General features: G+C 45.0%; 1 protein-coding gene across 1 annotated transcript in view; it reads left to right on the top strand.

Annotated features, from left to right (window-relative positions):
* The first annotated feature begins 1,090 nt into the window (after positions 1-1,090).
* GRIK1 (glutamate ionotropic receptor kainate type subunit 1) overlaps positions 1,091-17,848 on the top strand; it is a 166,379-nt gene continuing 149,621 nt past the window's right edge. The window contains 1 exon segment of the mRNA XM_033146899.1: positions 1,091-1,585. Within this exon segment, the coding sequence (XP_033002790.1) occupies positions 1,462-1,585 (124 nt within the window). The 5' untranslated portion in view covers positions 1,091-1,461.

Genomic DNA, 17,848 nt, shown 5'->3' with positions numbered 1-17,848 from the left:
CTGATGGACTGTCCTTACTCTGGCAAGTGAATGAGCCTTTCAGGTTTTTACTATGATCGTGACATACCAGCCAGCATAAGGGAAGTAATAAAGTGAAGCCCGTCACAATTCTATAGCTGGGTTCAGGCCATACTTTTCAAGCACCTGGCTCCCCCTCCCAATCATGACTCTCAGCTGATCCCTATATAAATGTATCAACGCAGGCCCTGCAGTTTTATTGAGGGCGTGGCTGCAGGCTCTGCCACGCTGAGCGCCCTCAACACGCGCCACTTACACCCCGGGAAGCTTGCTGGGCTGAGTAAAGTAACCCTCGGGAAGGGAGAGTTTTTAGTCTCGCTGCTTAGCCCCGCAACCTCTAAGCTGCGTTTCCGAATCGGGTTGAGCCTGCAATTAGCGGCGAGCGAAAGGCACTCTGCATATGCTCAGCGGCACTGTATCATCCAATCTCCGCATGCCCCGAGCTGAGTCTTGGCAGCGGCCCCCGAGGGACCCCGGCTCAGTAGATGTTCAGCATTTGATTCGGTAGAAGAAGCCGACGAAGGGGCAGGAGAGACGTGCCAAGCGGGTGGGCCAGAGAGGAGAGCTGCGCCTTCTGACGTCACCAAAGGATTTTCGTTCATTTTCCGTCCAATTGATCGGCTTCGAGTTGACAGTGTCCCCTTTAATGAGCCCCGAGAGCAGCGCCGGCCAATGCGGAGAGGAGCTTTGCCGGGATCATCAGGCGGCGAGCAGAGACTCAATGCTGGAGCGAAGGCGCCCAAAGTAGTTTAGTTTGTGCGGGGAAAGAAAGAGAGAGAGAGAGACGGAGGGAGAGAGGCAGGCGCGCACGGAGAAGCTGCGCCTCTGTCCCCGCTCCCATCTGCTGGAGATCCGCCTCGGCCAGGGGACCTTCCCGCTTCCCCTACCGCTCCAGCCCGGATCTTTCCCCCGCTCGCGCGTCTTTTCTCCCGAGGGACACTTTCGCACTTGGCGGCAGGTCTCATGAGGGAGCCGCGTCGCCGGCCATTTCGAGCGGCAACTTTCCAACCTCACGAACCGCTTCGCTGATCTCTGGGAGGAAACCTTCCTTCCTTCCCCACCCCACCCCACCCCCACCACACACACACTTAGCACCCCCGACGGCTGTTGGATGCAGAGGGGTAGCGTGATGGACTAAAAGGGGGAGAAAGTGGCGTGGGTGGGAGACGACGGGAGAGATCGTAGTGGATCCCCTCAAGCAGCAAGATCGGCAGATCTTCATGGTGTAAATATAACCCCCCTCACACACACACGCCGCGATCCGACCCCCTGCACCCCCCCCGAAGCACCCACCACGCCGCTCCTTACCAGGATGAAACAAAACCCCGAGCAAGAATGAGGGATCGCGATCCTGCCCGAGTGGGAGCAGCAGCTTCTGCATGAGGGGCGAGCATAAGCGGGGCCGAGAGGCTGAAGCATGAATCCAGGCGAGGAGTGAAGAAGATGGAGAGACCCCTTTGCTGCGAGCCGAGGCACTCCGCGATGGAGGCCGGCGCAGGACTCTTCTTCCTCCTGCTCTACCTTTGCCTAGGCGTCCCCCAGACTTCCCAGCAAGTGCTCCGGATCGGTGAGTGTCGGGAGAGAGGGGGGCGGGGGCCCAGAACGGCGGGGCTTGGGTGTGCATTTGTTTTACACAGGGGAAATCTGCCTTGCTGGCTTTTATGCACGAAATACACCACCCCCTTTTTAAAATAACAAATCGCACGCACAGTGATGAAAATGGGGTAAGGCACCCACGCCCCATAACCACGCTGTGAGAAAAATCAGTCGGCAATAATTCTTCTATGCATATATTTCTCTCTCTCTCTCTCTCTCTCTCTGTGTGTGTGTGTGTGTCTATGTCTATATCCTTCACATGACTTGGAAAGCTTGACTTGTTACCTGCTGAAGCGCTTGCCCAGGTCCGCAGTGTGCTGTGGTTACAGGGCACACTCGTAGCCCCGCGCTGCTGAGAGGCTGGCTGGCTGCAGTGCACGCAACTGACCTCTTGCCTCTCCCCATCCCTCAGCTCTGGTCGGTCCCTGTTTCTTGGGAGGTGTTTGTGTCGTCTATGGATTGCCTCCTGGCTTTCTCTTTCCTCGTGTTTCTTGGATCAGTTGCCACCTCCCCCCCCCCCCCCACTTTCCAAAAGCAGCTACTCAGAAGGTCTGAGAAATAGACAGAACGAGCAAAAGAAGTTTGGTTGGTTGTGTGCGCGTGTGGTTTTTTGTTTTTAAAGGTGAGTTGCACTCTTCAGCACTCAGCCCTGAAAAAGTAAGAGTTTTGTTCCCCCTGAATTTCCAATAGGGTTCCCTTTTCAGGTTATCTTTGGTTCGGAGACCACTCTATATGGATGTCTACCCCCACCCCTTGCATTTGTAACCCTTTTTTGTCATTTGCAAGAATGGAGCAGTAAAGGGTTAATTTCCCTCCTCCTCCCCATTGAATTCCAGGTGTGTTTGTGTGGACCACTTCCATATAATTTGATGTGGCAAATCTCTTGTTTGTGAATCCCCTGCCCTGCCCCCCAGTATTAATGAAGTACAGAAGTGTGTTTATGTGTATGAGAGCAAGTAGGTTAGAGGGTGTTAGTTTACATTAATTCTGAGTCAACTATGTTCTGGTGGTTCCATTCAGTCTAACTCTGAAGTGCTCGTACTTCACATCAAGTTCTTCTGGGTGTCAAACTAGGGGAATGTTGGTGGTTTCTCCCTATTTAACAAAGAACAACCTTGAATAAAAGATACAGCATTTAAAATACTTGCTGACAGGGGATTTGAAGCTAGTGTGGTTATTCTTTGTAAAAAAAATAATGGCACCCAAGAAACAGTGTGACTTGACTTGAAGGAGCAAGCCAGAAAGTGTTTCTTTGAATCTGAACAAAGAGTTGGAGCTAAAAATTGTATAGTATTGTTGACCCATTGGCGTGATGGTGTGTCAGTTCTGTCACTGATACTGATTACTTGGCAGAAATACACCACAAAGGCTGCACATGTGTGCAGTTTACTGGAGAGAGAATTAAAGGGAAAACTTTGCTCCATGGAAACCAGGCAAAGTTCAGAGGAAGTGTTTCTTCCCATAGTGGGCTTCTTGTGTCAGTCAAGTGAGACAGTGAATACAAAGTATCAAAAGAAAGGGAAGCATACAACTGGGGGAAAGCAACAAGAAGAATTCATGACTCAAGCAGGATTCCCAAACATGTTTCTTTTTGCTGACTGAACTTGCGTAACAAAGTGGCTAACAGATGCGTGTTAAGTTTGTACTTTAACCAGGAAACTTTGCAACTATCTAAGAGATTTAATGCTTTGTAACTGTGGAAAAAAAGGCCTATTAAATGTAAAGGAATTCAGTTATATCCATAGGCATATGGCTGTATAATTTGAATTAAGCTCCAGGAAAAATTGTTCTCATGCTGATAGGATCTCTCTCCTACAAAACAGACAAGATGTTCCTTGCAAGTCAAGTGGGACTTGACGATGCTGAGTATTTCATATCTTTCTTTTGTGAGTACGTAACTGTTTTTTGTTCAGGAAAATGCCTATACCTCCTCCAGTCTGAATAGCACAGTGCAGTAGCAATATAATAAAGGGGGGGGGGAAATGCTGCAGGGACATATGCATTAAAAATTAAAAGCAGCAATAATCCTCATACAGCCATGTTTCTGTGAACCTCTGAGACCTCTGGGTGAAGGGCGGTATATAAATTCAATAAATAAGAATAAGAATAATGTTTCTGAGATCAGCCATGGGAAACTGTCCATACTAGACACTGTTCTGCAATAACCTACATGCAAACATAAGTAATGGAAAGAGCCCATAATCTGCCAAAGGGTTATCTTGGGTGTTGTTCCTGAAAGGCCTTCACTTGCATCCTATCTAACCTTGATCCTGAGAACTCGTATGCACTGTACCTACATGAATAATCCTTGTAAAGTCAATGAGCTCCTCTTTGTGATTAAATGGAAGCTTGATGCGTAATGGGAATATGTTCAACAGTGTGTGAGCTGCTTTAGAGAATGCACATCAAGAGGGGCTTAGGATGCAATCTCTGAACTAGTTACACTTAATTATTGCACTGAAATTGTTGTGGAAACTATATCAGATTATGAAAGATGAAAATGGCAGCCCAGCAGCCCTAATTCAGCTTAAATTGCTGTGCTGCATCTGAAGCCTGATTTCATTCTTAAGGAGCATTCTTAGCTGGCTAGCTGGAAAATCTGTACTTTTTCATGTAGTAATGCACAATTAACACTGACCCTTATGGTTTCTATGCAGCTGTATTGTGCAAGAAGGCAGAAAGGGGCTCTGTGTTTTTCCTGTTCTTCTTCAATCCACTCAAGAGTGATACAAAGACCCTGCTATGGCTCATCTGTGCTACACAGAAATTATAGGAGAAACACTGGAACATGAACACTTGTAGCAACTTAAGTTAGGGTCCCAGGGTTGCACTAACTCTTCTGATGTAGCACTAAAGTAAGGAGCTATCAGGTTGATAGCTTGAATCTCTGCACTCCAGAACCTAGAAAGAAGCATGGACATAATACAAAACCATAGCCTAGTGTTGCATCACAAGCTTGCTGCCCCATTCCTTCTCGCTCTTCAGTGTGGCTGTGAGAAGATGATGATGGGAAACGTCCGCTTCCATTTACAACTATTCATAATTTGTTTTGTCCATATAATGACTTTGGTTATTTTAAAACATGATTTGTCCAAGCAAACTGAGAGCAAATAATAGTTTCTGATCCTGGCTTCAGATAAACTAGGGATGGGAAACCTATAGCCCAACAGATGTTGTTGCGCTTTAACTCCCATTGGCTCCAGCCAGCATGTCCAACAGTCAATGATGATGTGTTGTTGTACAGCAGCATCTGCAGGGATGAGCCATAGTGAAAACTAACCAAATTCCCAGTTAAAATAAAATGATAATCAGCAGTTGGTTGAAAACAGAAGCAGATGCTTTTAATCTCTTCTTGGCCAGATCAGATGAAGAGTGCTGAGTGGGGGTTTGAGGTGGGGAATATACTTGTGTACCTCACTAAAAGGTATATTGTGCCGAATTTCTCAAGACTGTACACCACAGCATGACATCATATGGTTAGTAACTTAGCAGGAATTAGTCTACTGTAGCAGTACTTTGCTGTTGAGCTCAGTCAGGTATGAAAACTGACAGCATTAACAGATGGGAGTGGATGTGATAAACATCTTCTTCCCCAAACTGACAAGGGAAATTTCAAAGAGTGAGCTTCATAGCTTCCTTTTCCCCTCATATGATGAATTCCTGTGAGTCTGTCCTATTGCATTTCTTCAGAAGGGATATCTCTTCCTGTTCTTTGACACATGGCAGAGCAGGCTCCAGTGCAGAAACTGTCCATTCATTCGACAATTGATTATTGGTCCGTTTATCTGCATAATCTTGAACCAAAGTACTTATTTACAAATAAGTTTTTAAAAACCGCAAACAAAGGTAGAGCAAACATTGCTGCAATTGGGTTTCAGTTGGTGGAAGGTGTATTAGCTGCATTTCCAATGTTGCAATTTTGACCATGCTGCTGTTGCCATGTCATTATCACTTAATAGAAACTGGTCTTGGCTTTTAACTTCAGAAGCTGGTTTTGAATTACATGCACCCATGAAAAGATACAGCTGCATGCTTTGATTCTGTTCTAGAAAAAAACATTTTCTTTTTATCTTTCTTTTATTTTTTTCCACTGGAAATATATGTTCTCCTGTCTATATTGATTAATAAATCTCTTCTTATTTAAGTGAGTCTGTTTTCTGCCAGACTCCACTTAGCAGGATTTGCTAAAGATTGCAATTATGTCTATTGCTTGGTTAAGCTCCTGGGAAAATGTTCATTTGGGAATGTAGTGTGGAAAGGAATTGAAAGGCATGCAGCACAATGCTGTGCATGTTTAATTTGAAGTCCCTATGTGTTCATAGGTTCAATCCTAGGTTCATTGAGATTTACAGAGTGACAGGGATAACACTCAGCAATAAGGCAAATATCTGCAATCTGAATTAATTACTACCAGTTGGTGACATCAGGGGCATATTGGTGTGAAATAAATAACCTCCGAGGATATTGACATTATTCAAAGTGTCTGTATGATGAGTTTAATATCGGAGTTAAAACTGGGATAAGTGTTCCAGTTACCAATGACACCTAGGTGTTCAGGGCTAAGGTGAGGAATAAGCAGCCTCCAAAACAGCCCATTTCTATGCCACATACATTTGCATAATGTCTACATGCCTTATCCTACCACTAGAACTTCTGTTACAACTGTGAGTGCTTTGATGACTCGCCATTGTACCAACCAGGCAGAGGGCCTTCTCGGCAGTGGCACCCTCCTGCGGAACACCCTCCCATCAGATGTTGGGGAGATAAAGAATTAAACAACTTTTAGGAAACATCTGAAGGGAGCCGTGTTCAGGGAAGTTTTTAATGTCTGACATTTTATTTTTTTATATATTGCTGGAAGCTGCCCAGAATGGCTGGGGAAACCCAGCCAGATGGGCAGGGTATAAACAACAATAATAATAATTTTACAAATGCCTATTGGCAGGTGCTTCTGACATCATAGAGAGCACCAATAACTTATCTATATCCTCTCTAGGCATTCAGTATCAGACCTCATAGACTGGAGTTGGCAAACTCCATCCACAATCTAACCATGTTCATTTTAATGTCTGCAAAGGGCCCTGGATATATGGCTTGTGTATGTAGAACTAGCTATACATAACCAAGAACTTGGCAAATGGTTGCTTCTGTTTCCCTGAGGAGCCTGAGAGATGGGTGATTTGTCAACATCAGCAACTGAGCCCACAGCTATGCAATGATTTCTACTCAAATCTCTTAATGTCCAGCCTTCTCTTATTCAACAAGACTGGCTCCATCAGTGTGGAAACTACTATTGACTTCAGCTGAATTGTACTTATACTGGTCTATAAAAAACAACAACACACTACTGAAGGGCAATTATTAAGGATGACTAACTTGAGAAAGAGGTTAACTTAATATGAATATTGTCATAGGAGGTGGTGAGATCATGCAAAGTTCTTACGGTAGTGTCAATTATTGTTCTTATCCTTGGTTTAATTTTTGGGAAGCTTCATACCCAGTTTTCCAAGCACTAAGTCAGTGCAGTATACACTGAAAAAAAACTTCACGGAAATGAAAGGTTCAATTGTGTGATGCAGTCTCAAAGTACTATGCCCCCAATTTACTGGGAAGTTGTCCTGTACAAGCCCCATTGAAGTGAATTTGTAAAACTCCCATTCATTTCAAAGACGACTGATGCAGGCAGCTTCTTCTGAAAACCTTACTGAAATGGAAGAAAATTGCACTGGAATAGAGGATCAGAGACTTACTTCCTCTATACATAAAGAATGAACTGGCTTTTTGACAATATAACATTTTGATTTCAGTGGGTTACTGACTTTATGATTTCCAAGTACATGTTACAAAAGCCTTTCCTTTGATGTATGTGCTTGCAATGCACTCCACAGTAATAGCAGAAATGTTATCTATATATGCACACACTCATGTGTATTACCAAAAAAAAAAAAAAGAGTCCAAGTTCATGAACCCAATACATTTGATTGGATATCCAAGAATTTTCATTTTCTGTAGGGAGAAGAACATCAAGACTTTATCAAACAGTTTATGAGGCTGTGATGAGATTAACTAGGGGATGATACAACCTGATCCCTCAAAGTGGAAATGTACACGCAAAGCTCATGTCACAGAGCTCCAGCTGTTGGGGTCCTTGGATAAGAAGTTGTCCACTGTAGTCCCCTTGTCTGAGTGGGGCCACCTCTTTCAGCTGTCTGTCATCACTGTTCATCAACTTGCCCTCTCCATTGGCCTCCACCTGTAGAGCTGTCCAAAAGGAGAGAACAAGGTGGGTGGAAGCAGGGCCGTCTTAGAGGGATCGGCCACCATGGCGTGCCGATCCCTCAGCGCCCCCGGCCTGCCGCCTCTCCGCCCGCCTCCCTCCCGCGCTGGCCGCCCCTCAGGAGGGGGGGTGGGCGAGCGGGGGATGAGGGGCGTGGCGTTGGAGCGGGCGCTCGCGCGCTGCCGGGCAGGGGATGAGGGGCGGGCGGGCTGCAAGCCGTCCGCCCTCGCCTCCCGGAGCCCCAGCTGGAGTGCTGGAAGGGCGCGCAAAGCCCCACGCTGCTCCAGCGCTCCAGCTGGGGCTCCGGGAGGCGAGGGCGCACGGCTTGCAGCCCGCCCGCCCACCAGCACGCAAGTGCCCACCCGCCTGTGGGGGCGGGTTGGGGAGGGGGAGCCCGGTATGCCGGCGGGCTCGCGGGGGCGCCCCTGGGGGGCCTGGCGCCCTGGTGCGCCACGCCACCAGCCCCTATGGATGAGAATGGCCCTGGGTGGAAGCAATTCCTCCTCCATTCGCTTCTCACTTGTTTAGAAGGGCCAGATGAATCAGTAGTGATAGGAAGGATTTTGTACAATACATCAAAAATAAAATAAGCAATAAAATACAATTAAAAACCATGCAGCATCTAGGGCAGCATATTACAATTGCTAGAGCAGGGAGAAAAACCATGAAGTGATCCACAAAGATGCTCAGCAGTTTTCAAGGCGAGTTTGAGAACTACGTGAACAGAAAAGGGCTAGCACCCTGAACAGGAACACTCCACTCCGCCGTATAACATTTTTTGCAGGCCCAACTTGACTATATTGACGTTCAGTCCTGTGCTTTTTCACTGATTAATGCCAACATGTTAATCAATCTTGCAAGAGGCATCTTATTATGGTTTTATATATGTGTGAGAGAATTAGTGCCTTTATCATTACCGTCTTAAAACCCATGGTTACAAAAATATATTTACACCAGATGAATAAAAGGCAAATGTCCTGAAAATATAGTAAACACATATATTTATCAGTTATGTGAATTGATACTGATTGATAGCTTTGCTTGTACCAAAATGCAAACATCCGTTTAGCCAAATGAGGATATGATGATGCAGGGATTAGAAAACGCCTGCTGCATCACATTTGATTATTCTAGAATATCTGCTTTTGAATGCACAGGAAGAAAAATGCCACATTCTTTTGAAATCCATATGCAATCAAAGAGCTATGTTTTTCATTTTTAGACAAAAAGTGGCAATCTGAGTTTTATATTCCAGAGCCCTTCACCTTCAGATTAATTATGTTGTAATTTAATTTACAACATCTTCACTTAAATTACAAACCTGTTACGAAAGCCCACTGATGGACTATTACAATTGTAAGATGAATAGTCATGTAACCACTGTAAAACAAACCCATTTTGTTATCAACCACATATACTCCAGTCCAGCAAACAAAGTGGCATCCTCTATGGGGCAAGTATGACTGCACAATTCCAGTCCCCTTACTGGCAAGCACACTTGCACTCCTCAGCTTTAGGAGCTGCTGCAGTTCTTGCAGGAGGAAGTTCTCCTGTTTGCCTACCACTGGAAGAGAGCCCGGAGATGCCTATCTGTGCCATGCCCAGGCTGGGGATGCCCATCTGAAATTGGAAATCTTGCCTTCACCTTTGTTTGGGTACAACAGTGTATCTTTCTCCTGTGTAGATTAGGTTACCTCATGTGGAATTTCAGCGGTCAGAAATTGAACCCCCCTCCCCTGCAATATGTTGTTCACATGTGTTCTATTTTGGACATCATAATATGCAGCTGGGCAATACATTTAAGAGGGAAACCTCAAATGCTAGTGTTTTAGAGACAGATCACAGCTGTTGTGATGCTCAACTGTAGATAGGCTAGAAAACCAGCAGTGTAAGGTGCAACAAAGGCACTCGTCTCCAGGTCTGGTTCCTTAAGGGAATTTACTATGCAGAGAGAAGAGGGTATCAGCTGGGCATGCAAGATGGGGAAAAAAACAAAAACTGTTGCCCTGGCAAACCCAAGTCTGACATGGAAGATTTTATCACCCTTTTCAAGTCAGGAAAAAACTCATTTGGTTGGAAGAATTAATATGGAGCCTGGGACAACTTTAATAAATGCTGGGAACCCTTTAATCATCAGCTCTGAGTGGCTTGGCACTAGGACAAGGGAACACAGAACCAGAGGTTCAAGTCTCTAGCCCCAGAGGCTCCTGTAACTGTTGTTATGGATCACCCTGAATATAAATAGAAACCACATTTTTATTTAAAATGTATGTATACAGCTCTTCATTCTGTTCAGAATTTCAAGGCACTGTCTTATCTATTTAGTAGTAGTAGTATTAATCTCAATTTTTATCCTGGCCTTCCAAAGGAGGCAGTTGTGCAACATCATAAATAAAGCAATATGTTTTTTTTAAAAAATGGAATTAAACACTAAAAACATACTTTCATTATATATACATAGTTGCCAAGCATACCAGTTCCCTGGATGCAGAGAAATGCTTTCAGGCAACATATAAAATGATGGCAATATGGGGCACAGCATCACTTCAGTTGGGAGGGAATTCCATAATCAGGATGCTGCCTTTTGTGGGTTGTTGCTCTCTGGGCTGTACCTACCACCAAAGTTGGGTTAAACATAAAATAATAGGAAGGTGAGGGGTGCAGGTGAAGAGCCCTCCTAAGTACTTTAAAGCATGTGCTAGCAATATGCTTGGATGAACAAAAATGTTTTAGCCTGGCGTAGAAAAGCTTCCAATGTGTGAACGCCAGGTGAGCCTTTAGCAGGGATGGATGGTGGATGGATGGAGACAACTCCCAACACCCTGGACCACTGGCTATGCTGACTGGGGCTGATTGGAATTGAGAGGGAGCCACACTCCCTCCACTCCAGCTTTATAGAATACATTTGCCTTGTCTATTCCAGAGCTTTGGTTCTAGCAGCTGAAGGCTATGCAAAATTTTATGATGGGCCGCAAAAAGTTGGTTGGGACACTGGCTCCCTCTGTTGCTCCTTCCTCCTTACATAACACTGATGTGAATTACATATCGGCTAAAGCTGAGTGCCAATGGACACTACAGCTTCAGCATAATGATGAAGAGGCGACTCCCATATGCTATTATTGAAAGCTTGCAGTGAAATTGTGTGCTCTGCTGCAAATGTGCTTAGGATTAGACTTTAAGAGCTGCACTATATCAAATATGTTCGTATTTTCCAGAGGGAATAACTGCTACATTAATAGTTAGCTTGTCTAGTTATTCTTATTAACAGTTAGCTTGTCTAGTTATTCTTCAGTTTTGGTTTGCTTTTCTGATTCTTACTGTGGCTACTAGACACTTCAGGGGACTAGAATAATATTCATCTCTGATATTTTCTATGCAACTCTCTGGAAGCCGGCAAAACTGGAAAGGTCTTCATATGCAACTGTTCCTGTTTCTTATAATTTGAATATGGTGCCTGATATTCTTTCATTACCTGCACCTTGAAATCAGTTCATATAATATTTTGTCGTGTTCCACTTATTTATATACCTTTTTTAAAAGTTGGTCTCGAAGTGGTTGATAGAAAAAAGAAAACAAATATAGTAATAGCACAATGGTGGATGGAAGGCTGCATGCTTACTAAGTATTGACTCTTGATATAAAAGCTTTTTTATTGCATTGTCAGAAAAATTAGCACAGTGGCTAAAGCTTTGTGGAGGAAAGGCAGAATCAGAGTCCATTCTGGCATTTTGGTGGCACATTGTCGCATATGTGACTAAAAACAGAGGTACCCGTTACGCCTCTGCTCAATATGAGTCTTTCTGCAAAACCACCGTTCCTCCCAGTTTATCTGACATGCTCTTTCTTTCCTCTCTTCCTCTGCTAGTCTGAGTACCTGAAAAGACAAAGGAGACAATTGATTTGATGGTGGGGTTTGTTGTTGTTTTTGCTCTTTTCCTTTGTTGTATTCTTATTGTCTGCAAATGATTTTTTTTACCACAATAACCACAATACATAATAAAAGAAATGATATGACCACTATGTAATAGTGACAAACATGGCCAAAACATCTGATTAAAAGCCCTCTCTTTTGTCCAAGACTCTTACTGCCACCCCAGCCCTCAGCTCACTGGAAATATCAACCCTAGCTTCAAAGAGAAAGCAAAACCACCACAAGGAATTTCAGATAGCCTACCTTCCAAAAACAGAGACTCTTCTTTCACCTGAGTCCAATGTCCTGAGCCAAGACAGGTCACTCATCATCATATATATTAGTTCCAGTTTCCCTCATGAATCTGCTCTTTCAGAAAATTCTGTAATGCTGGGCAGTCTCAGCAGCTCCCATGATCATGACATTAGTCTCTCAGCCAACACAACGATGGCTGGCTTAAATGAGCAAGCATAACAACTAGCAGCCGAGGCCCACTGTGTTTTGCCACCTGAGGTGCACAATGCTCCATGATCATCTCTTCCGTCCACAGTTTCGCCCACTTCCACTGGAATGCCACCCCTTTCACCGATCTTGGTGAGAGCCAGGGCAGTTCATAAGGTGTTGTCACTCATCTTCTCATAGCAGCTATGTTGTGCACAGGAACAGTCCCTCTCATTAAACTCAGTGAGAGCTAGGGCACTCTGGAAGATGGAAGCAGTGGGGAAGGCAGGGTGCCACCTCTTGTGCTTCACCCTGTCTCACCAGTGGGCTGGCTCTCCCAACTAGTTCCATGATTTGGTGTAGGCTCACCCATCAGTACTGCTTAAATAATGTCTTGAGCTAGGTCCCAGGGCTGATCTGAGGAATTGCTGCACACTGTTTTGTCTTACAGTTGTGTTCGGCCACATGAATATGTGTCCTCCTGCCCAGGTATATTCTAAACTGGCCATGAGGGTGTATTGCAATAATAAGATATACTGGAAATGTTGGGTGACAAATCAGGCCTCTGCTTTTCTCTATGCTTTGTGCCAGCATGTAAACAGCATCCAGCAATTTCTGGCTCTGACAGATTCCATGCTTTGCTATAGTTTCATAGCAGTCAATCAGAAGACTTGGTGCTTTAGGAAGTTCTGATGTGAGAGAGGTCTTTCTTCAGGTAATTTGCTTACTTGAGCTTGTAATTTTATTTCAGCATAAAAAAGGAATGAATCAAAGAATTGGCAAGATGTTATTCCTTGGAGGTTTGTGCCTTGCTCTGCTGTGGTATTCAGACATGGGTGAATTTCAGATTTATGCAAAAGGCAACCACTTAGATTCCAATTAAATCCAAATGGTCAGTAATTAGCTCTTGTTTTAAAGCCTCTCGGGAATTCTAAAAGAAACAATCTTCAGAAGGAGCAGCAATTAGGGAATGATGCTAGATTATGCTTAAATTCCTTTAAATTCCATTAAAACTTGAGTTCTTCCTGAAAGATAGAAACCATTTCAATAACTGGAAAATATATGGACAGGATGGAACAAAATATATAATTGTTTGCAATGTGCATTCAGACTCTTAAACCCCCCAAAAAAGGTAATCTGAAGACTAAATAGAATACAGAACTGAACATTTCTTGTCCTCAGTGGCCTTTGCTGCAACATGAAGGCACAAAGGGTTGTCCTGCAAGCTCCATAAGCCATTAATTAATGCACAACTAAATTCCTCACCTTACAAATGACTCTCATTAAATAAAGGTTGAAAACTGTCCAATTTCTTGCCATTTCCACCCCAGTTGACTGTGTCATTCTCAGCTAAATGGAGTAGTAGAAGAAGAAGAAGAGTTTGGATTTGATATCCCGCTTTTTACTACCCGAAGGAGTCTCAAAGCGGCTAACATTCTCCTTTCCCTTCCTCCCCCACAACAAACACTCTGTGAGGTGAGTGGGGCTGAGAGACTTCAGAGAAGTGTGACTAGCCCAAGGTCACCCAGCAGCTGCATGTGGAGGAGTGGAGACACGAACCCGGTTCCCCAGATAACGAGTCTACCGCTCTTAACCACTACACCGGGGGTCAGCAACCTGCGGCTCCGGAGCCGCATGCGGCTCTTTTACACGGCTGCCGCGGCTCCGGGGCGGATACGCCCGCCCACTTCTCCAGCTGGCAGCGACCGCCCTCCAGCTGGCCGGCGACCCGCCCTCCGGAGGCTGAGGGCACTGCTCAGGGGCGTACCCAGGATCACCTGGCCTTGAACAGCGGGGCAGCGGGGCTTGGAGGCGGTGGGGACACAGTAGAGGTGGTGCAGCTCAGCCGAGGGTTCTGGCAGGGAGCGCGCCTGAGGCGCGCACGCTCCTTCGGGAAGAGATGGAGCTGGGTGAGCGGGAGGGGGAACTTTGAAGACCCCGCCTCCGCCTCCGAAGCAGGTGCCCATGGGAGAGGCTGCCCCCCAAGCCTGCCTGGCAGGACCAACCCTGCCCAGCTCCGGGAGTCTTCCTAGCGTGGGAGGCGGCCTTGGGGCGGACAGGGGAGCTCCGGGGTCGGCGGGTATGTGGGACCCCGCGGCATCCAGAGGCAGCTGGGAGGCGGGACGGGATGGGGGCAGGATGGGGGCCTTCAGACGCGTCCCCGCACGGGCACTGGAGGCCAGGACTCCTTGGCTGGGTCGTGGGACCGCGGGGGAGGGCTGGCCGCGGTTCCTCTCGGAAGGCTGCTGGCTGCTGCGTCGAGGCGACGACGAGGTAGGCAGCTGCGGGCTGGGCCAGGGGCGGCGGGTGGCGGGCGAGGGGGGAAGCCCTCTTTTTAAAAATGGTCGAGGAAGCGGCGCCTGTTTCCCTGCCGCTGCCTCCTTCGCTCCTGGTTCCGCTCGCAGCCTCAGACCGCGCTCTCACGGGCGCGCGTCTCTCTCCGCCCCGGAGCAAGGCCGCGGGACGTTTTGCAGTTTTTCCTCTGTCCTGAGTGTGTGTTAGGGGAGCCTTGACAAAGCACCTGTTGGCGTGGAAGAGAGGAGTCCTAACTTGGATCTGTGTTCATGTGCAAAATCTATCGCCATTGTCATTAAGGGGGCAGGGAACTCCCCTAAAAAGGTTTGAACACTACGAACTACTACAGCCACCTGTATGCAAGTCAGCACAAACATCACAGGCTTCTCTGGTGCAATTCTGTGCTTTATTTAGCAAGAGAGGAGGTTGGAAGAGGTGAACATAGCCTCTGGTCTGGAATATTAAGGGTAAAAGACACTAAGATTATTGTAAAAGCCAGCAGTCTTCAATAAGACATGGGACAAACATTTAACACAAGTGTGCAGTTGAGGACTCATTTTTTTAAAAAAAACAACAACAAATCAAATATTTGTATGCTGTTGCAACCCACCTTGGATCAGGCTGTGACCTGGTAGTGGTCCCCAGGGTGGATAAAAATGAATGATTTTTTTAAAAAAAAAATGGATTTTTTTTTATTTAAATTGGATTTTTTTTATTTAAATCGGATTTTTTAAAATTTAAATCGGATTTTTTAAAATAAAATGCAGTGTTATATTTGTTTTAAATGTCGCAATGGTTTTGCGGCTCCCAGTTTTTTTTTCCCCTTCGGAAACGGGTCCAAGTGGCTCTTTTGGTCTTAAAGGTTGCAGACCCCTGCACTACACCAAACTGGCTCTCTGTTTAAACAAGGCTCCATCTGCATAATACCTTTAAAGCAGTGTGGAGTCCCCATACTGGGATCCTGGGAACCATAGTTTGTGAAGCATGCTGACAGATACCCCCAGTTTAGTTCACAGAGCTACAATTCCCACCGGAATTGATTGTTAAAGCACTCTGAAATTGTAGCCATGTGAGAGGGAATAGGCATCTCCTAACAACTCTCAGCACCCTAAAAATACTTCAGGTCCCAGGATTCTTTGGGGGAGCTATGACTACAGTGGTACCTCTAGTTATGAACTTAATTCGTTCCAGAGGTCTGTTCTTAACCTGAAACTGTTCTTAACTAGAGGCGTGCTTTCGCTAATGGGGCTTCTTGCTGCCACTGTGCCGCCGGCGTACGATTTCCGTTCTCATCCTGGGGCAAAGTTCTCAACTCAAGGTAACTGTTCCAGGTTAGCGGAGTTTGTAACCTGAGGCGTTTGTAACTCGTGGTACCACTGTATTTAAAGTGGTATGGAAATGCATAGCCAAAGTTGTTCGTGGCTTATGACTGCAGTGGATAATGTATTGCTTCTTTCAATATGTAACTATCTAAGTCCTGAGGTCATCAATGGAGATCCTTCTTCAAGTGCTCTTGCCACAAGAGAAAGGGGTATCTTAGCAATGGCCTTTGGGTTATGGAATGCCCTCCTCAGAGAGCTGCGTCAGGCACATACTGTACTCTATAATGTCCTTTCAGCGCCAGGCATTTCACACACCTTTTAACCGCTATGCTTTTAATTTCCGGCATTGTGCTGTATGTTCATGCATCGGCTCGACTCCATGGAAATGGTTAGGCCTTTTATTTATTAGTTGCTGCTGCTTATTATCTTTGGGTTCCCTCTGTGATATTAAATGTATAGGAGGTTCTTGATGTGGATTTTAAAACGTTTTTATCATTTTTTTGTATGCTGTCCAGAGTATGTATGTGTGTGTGTGAGCGTGTGTGTGTGTGCGCGTGCGCACACACACACACACACGTGTGTTAACCTAAAGCAATGTGCCTATGGTTTCCATGCAGTCACCAGCTTGAGCCTTCAGAGCATACCCTGGGTTCATATACCTACAGGTATACGTGCATGCAATATATCAATATGTGTGATTCCCCCCCCTCTCCTCCTTCCCTCCCTCCATCCATCCATCACAGGTTTTCCATATCATGCTTAGTGTCCCACTTCTGCAAATAATTTCACACACAATCAATACTGAAAACACTTCTCCTAATTTTCCCTACTCAAAGGGCAATTGTTTTCATCTCCCATGCCTGCTATAAAACTAAGTACATTCTGTTTATACTGTTGGAGGACGACCTCTTTGGTGTTTTCCCTCCCCTCTACATTATGGACTATTTTGTACATACTGTTCAGTAATAAAGCTTAAATCTTTCCTCCCCTCCAAGTATTTTAAGCAACTGCCTTTAATCTTCTTTTCTCAGAAAGGCTTGATTTGACTGACTGGTCCAGAGATTGTTCAGCAGTTAAAAAAAAAATCCTGTCCAAAGAACTGATTAGTTTTACTGCATAGCTTTGGATCTGTGACCTCGAAGCCCAGTTTGTCCTAGTTTATGGAGACTTTATGATTTAGGAAAGGGAATGTTCCCGTTACCTTGCTTTCGCCTTTCTCTGCTGATGCAAATAAAACTTTACAGTAAAATAGTTGTTTAAAATCAAATGTTTTAAACAACGGGCTTATAAAAAATAATTATAAGCTGCCTCTATAATTCATAAGTGATTGTATCAATTTTCCACTGAAGTGAATGGGAATTGCGCAAAAACACTCAGGTGAACAATGCAGCGAATAGTTGCTGCAGTGCTCCTTTGTGACTCTTGTTCATTTCACATGGAACAGTTCCCAGTGGACTGCATTTACTGTAGCTAGTATTTCTTTTTTCTTTTTCTTTTTAAATTGTGTGTGTATGAGTATGAATACTAAAGAAAAAACCCGACTACTTGTGTTTGCAGCCAGAAAATTATGGAGAGTGTAAGAACCTTTTCCTGTTTTTACTCTTGTTTCTGACACAATCTATCCAGAATTTAAAAGGAAGGGTTAAGCATGCAGTCAACTCACTCCTACTGAAGTAAACAGGCTTTTAATGGGCTTGAGCTTCAAGTATCTTACTATCCCTATCTTGTTTGTTCTGACAATGGCCTTAAGAGGTCGATCAGCGTAGTTGTTATTTTACAGAAGGGTGACTGTGGTGGAAGGGACTCCAGATCAAGAACCACTTCTCACATTTCATCTTTTAGATGTACACCAAGCGTGTGCCTAAAAGTGTGAAGTATGAATATGGTAAACTTGCCTTTGAAAACGTGCACTTTGTGGCAAACTTACTTGTTTTGGGGCAATGCATAAAATGGCCTAATATCTGTATACTCCATTCACTGAAACATTAA

Source organism: Lacerta agilis, chromosome 4, assembly GCF_009819535.1.
Source record: "Lacerta agilis isolate rLacAgi1 chromosome 4, rLacAgi1.pri, whole genome shotgun sequence".
Lineage (NCBI taxonomy): Eukaryota > Metazoa > Chordata > Lepidosauria > Squamata > Lacertidae > Lacerta > Lacerta agilis.
This window is presented reverse-complemented; position numbering and strand designations above follow the sequence as displayed.